The 4,321-nt window shown below is 43.3% G+C and overlaps 1 protein-coding gene across 1 annotated transcript in view; it reads left to right on the plus strand.

The window, feature by feature from the left end:
• Window positions 1–2,625: 2,625 nt before the first annotated feature.
• The window catches only part of znf503 (zinc finger protein 503), a 2,727-nt gene continuing 1,031 nt past the window's right edge, over window positions 2,626–4,321 (plus strand). The window contains 2 exon segments of the mRNA XM_020603236.1: window positions 2,626–3,203; window positions 3,561–4,321. The exon segment at window positions 3,561–4,321 is cut by the window's right edge and continues 1 nt beyond it. Of these exon segments, the coding sequence (XP_020458892.1) occupies window positions 2,949–3,203; window positions 3,561–4,321 (1,016 nt within the window). The 5' untranslated portion in view covers window positions 2,626–2,948.

The following is a 4,321-nucleotide window of genomic DNA, read 5'->3' on the forward strand; positions in this document are numbered from 1 at the left end:
TAAAGAGGGTTTTCGCCTGACAGTGAAAATTTATGGTTGCCCTTCTTTGCCCTAATAACTCACATATTGTGTCACGGACTGACAGCCCTTGCAGAAAACAGCAAGCCTGTTATCAATCACGCATCTTTGCATATTGTGAAACGTTCCCCCCCCCCTTCTGCCAGAGAAAAACACTGAAAGCGTTTGGAGTAATAGTGCTGCGCTCATTTGGACTTTCCCCCCCCTTCCCACAGACTCTCACATTATCCTGATAAAAACCGCTGGCCTATTTTGAAAATGCTGATATGAAGCATTATCTCAAAATCAAGACTCATGTAGGCCTATTTATAGTGACGAGAGGAGAATTATATCTTGTTGTTACTTATCCATACACTGTTTACCAAGCATCCAGGCCTGAAACTAAAACTATTTGTTCAAGTACTTAAAAACAGCTTTTTTTTACTCTTGCTATTAGCAAGTTATATTTGTAAACTGTTGCAGTAGGTTCTGCATTTTACCATGTGGATAAAATGTGTTTTATTGCACTTAAATCATCCCAAATTGTATTTGCGTCAGCACCTTGCTCGTTAGATTTTTCCATGAACACATATTTTTGCCCTCTTGACTGTCCACTCCAGGTTTCCATGCTCTCCAATTTGACCTGTTAAACAGATTACCACAGAGAGAGATTAATGGCAGAGGCGGGTTGCAATAGTAATCGTTTGTTTGATGTGACAACTTTGATAGGCGTTGATTTACTCACAAACTGATAGGCTTTTAATTGAGCGCCTCCATTCCGATTGAGATGAAAGGAAAACTGCATTGAAAAGTTGCCCGATCGCCCTGGAGCCTCAGTACTGATTAGCCATCTAAGCGGTGAATAGTTCAAGGCATTTTAAAGTTCTTTCTCAACGGCCTGACAGACCATTTCTCTTCTTTTCTTTCTCCCAGTCCTCTTTTCTGCCTCTTAAAGAAAATAAATCATTTTCATTGTATGTAAATAAAATCGAGCTGACATCAATATAAAATGTCTAGATTTCTCTTTTGTCCCGTGTTTTTTTGTTATTTCTGTTGCAGATGACAGTGCGCCTGAGGCAGATGACAGGTTTTAACAACACAATAGCAGATGCGTCCAGCCAAAATGGACACGGTTCTGTTTTGAGAGGCGGTCCGTGATGTTTCAGCGGGTTGAAATGATCATTTTTGAATGAACGTTTACTCTTGCAAATTGGTAAACGCTCGTTTCTGAAGCATAGGCAAAGGCACATTATACACTTGTCCCCTTTTATTCCCTTTTCTATTTTTGACGTGATATTTTTTTGTTTGGATTTTTAAAAATTTAACTTTTTTCATGACACCAGTGCTTTTTTTTTTTTAGAGTCTCATGTTAACACCACAATCAGATTTTACAAGAGCACGTTAGCACCTGTAAAGCATAGCAGCTTATTCTGTAGAACATGTGAGCTGGACTGTCTGCAAGTTATTAAAGTTTCATCAAGTGTGCCACCTCCGAGGTGTCTGATGGAGAACTCCAAAAGTCACAGACTTTGTTTAATAAGCAAAAGAATGGAAATGTTGTTCCACTGCCTTTTCACTTCCTATTCGCCACATAGTCTGGCCTGGGGGGTGTCGGCTATTGTCGATGCATCTAAAAATTAAATCTTAAATCGAGAATCGATTTATTTCTCTTAAAATTTGGTGATTTGGTGTCTCCTGCAGACTGCCTCTCCTCCCATTTGTTTTTTCCCCCCAGTCACACTGGCATGTAATCAGCCACAAGAGCTGACATAAATCAAGCGGTGGATTGACAGCGGCTGACAAATAACTGATTGATTGCGGCGGAGCAGAATTGACACTTGACGGAGGGATGGAGATAGAAATAGAAGGGCGGTGTATATTATACTGAAAACATGTGACATTCACATCCCTCTATCACTACATTGGTCTATTCCTGTCAACGCTTGTCTGTTTAGGAATTCAAGCTGAAGTGGTTGGTTTCATGTTTGCCAGTGGGAAAGAAAGTCCCATGACGTGCGTAAAATGCGCACACTTTGTGCGTCTCTTGGGTTACAGGCCGGTGGAGAATAACACACAAAACAACTGTTAAGATCATCACAGAGTTATCACCAACATATTTTCATCAATAACCTATGAATCAGAGTTATAACATAGCTGCTGTAGCTAATAGTAATGAAACAGTGAACGGTGAGACAGTAGGCACAGAAACTAGTCAAGGATCGTGCCATCATAACTTACAGTACATTCTTTTTACACTAAAGCAAGATGAAAATTAATGTGCTACGTTATAAACGCAATTTACTTCATCCAGGAAATAAGCTGAATAAATTGGGTGCCCATTGGTGGATTTGCCCATTAAAAAACTCGAGTGTATTGTTCATATTAGATAATGTATCCTATATTGTTCAGTGATTACATTTTTACACACTATTCTGTAAAATCTGTATAGAGCCCGTAGCCCCACATATAAAACAGTGGAAGCGTTCACAGTAACCAAGTTATTTAAGCCTATCTCCTCCCCCGTTGCTGTCAAAATAGAGGCGCTTACAAAGAGGAGAACGTCACATCCCCTTGACCCTCCAATCACCTCGGGGTCCCATTTGATTGGAAGGCGGCAAAGGCTTTAATCTCGGACTAATTCAGCTGCTTTTGAAGTGAAAATTTCTGCCAGTCCGTACTTCGGGAGTACAGAGCGAGGACCTGCAGACCGACGCACACAAGGCGCAGCGCTCATGGTGCAAGACGCAGCCACGGATCTGCGATAACCTCGCGCGGTCTTCTTCCAGCTGCCGCGCCTTGCTCCTCCACTAGCAGGATTATTACCTATTACTGAACCATTTTACGATTCTTTTCCCCGAGAGAGAGGCTCAGTGCTTTTTTTTTTTTTTTTTTTTGATTTTCTTAATGAATCTGACGAAAGCATCACCGTTTCCGTTCCTGACAATTGGGACATGATCACGTCGCCCTCGGCGTCTGCCCTGAAAAATAGTGATATTTGTGTAGCTTGGGAAAGCAGCAGTTCTCGGAATAGCAGCTCAGTGAGCATCAACAAGCCTTTTCTCCACTCCGCACCTCCGTGTGATCCAATACGGCAAGCAAACCGACTTCCCATTAAGGTTTTGAAAATGCTTACCGCACGGTCGGGACACATTTTGCACCCGGAGTATCTGCAGCCTTTGCCTTCTACCCCGGTTAGTCCTATAGAGGTAAGGAGAATATTTCAAATATTTAGAACCAGCATAATTGCAGTGTTTTGTATTACAGTTATGAGTAAGTGACAATGTTTGGGGAGTATTTTGCTGTTACGTACTGTTATATCTTGCACTGTTTAAAACATTTACGTGTAACATAAAGCCTCGCAGGTTGCTTTTATAACCAACATGACTGCAGTTTGTTCAAGAGCCGTGCGTAATTGCTACATACACATTTCCGCTTGGAAATAACAGGGAATGTCCGTATTAAACGGCATTCTCTCGGGCTGTACATTGTGTAATCATCAAAGAAAGCAGTCGATGTGCGTTTTAATAGCACTTCTCAATATCTGTTTAATCCTTTTTTTGCAGTTAGATGCCAAGAAAAGTCCGTTGGCTCTGCTGGCGCAGACCTGCTCTCAGATCGGTAAACCGGACCCACCGCCCTCCTCCAAATTATCCTCCGTAACAACAAATGGATCTAGTGAGAAGGAATCTAAATCCGGTCCTTTGAAATTAAGTGACATCGGTGTGGATGACAAATCTAGCTTCAAACCTTATTCTAAACCTTCAGATAAGAAGGACTCATCTTCGGGAGTCTCAGGCGGAGAGAAGTCTGGTTTCCGAGTGCCGAGCGCCACCTGCCAGCCGTTTACGCCTCGGACAGGCAGCCCCAACTCCAGCACTTCGGCCTCTCCTATGCCATCAGAAGGGAAATGTGGGGAAAGGGATGAAAAGAAAGAGTCTGATTGTAATAAAAATGGCACTACGGACGGGTCTGGCACCACTAGCCACAGCAGGATAAGCGTGAGTTGTGGTGGAATTAACGTGGAGGTCAACCAACACCAGGAGACGACGCCTGGCACTAAAACCACGTCCTCATCGGAGTCCTCATCTGTAACATCTGTATCCTCCGCATCCGTTCTGGGATCAGGACTCGTGGCGCCGGTTTCTCCTTACAAACCGGGGCAGACAGTTTTCCCTTTGCCTCCTGCTGGTATGACCTACCCAGGCAGCTTGGCTGGGGCCTATGCTGGTTACCCTCAACACTTCCTGCCTCACGGAGGGAGCTTGGTAAACGCACAGCTGGCTAGTTCACTGGGCTGCAGTAAGGCTGGATCCAGTCCTTTGGC

This window comes from Monopterus albus, unplaced genomic scaffold (assembly GCF_001952655.1).
Source record: "Monopterus albus unplaced genomic scaffold, M_albus_1.0 scaffold60.1, whole genome shotgun sequence".
Taxonomy (NCBI): domain Eukaryota; kingdom Metazoa; phylum Chordata; class Actinopteri; order Synbranchiformes; family Synbranchidae; genus Monopterus; species Monopterus albus.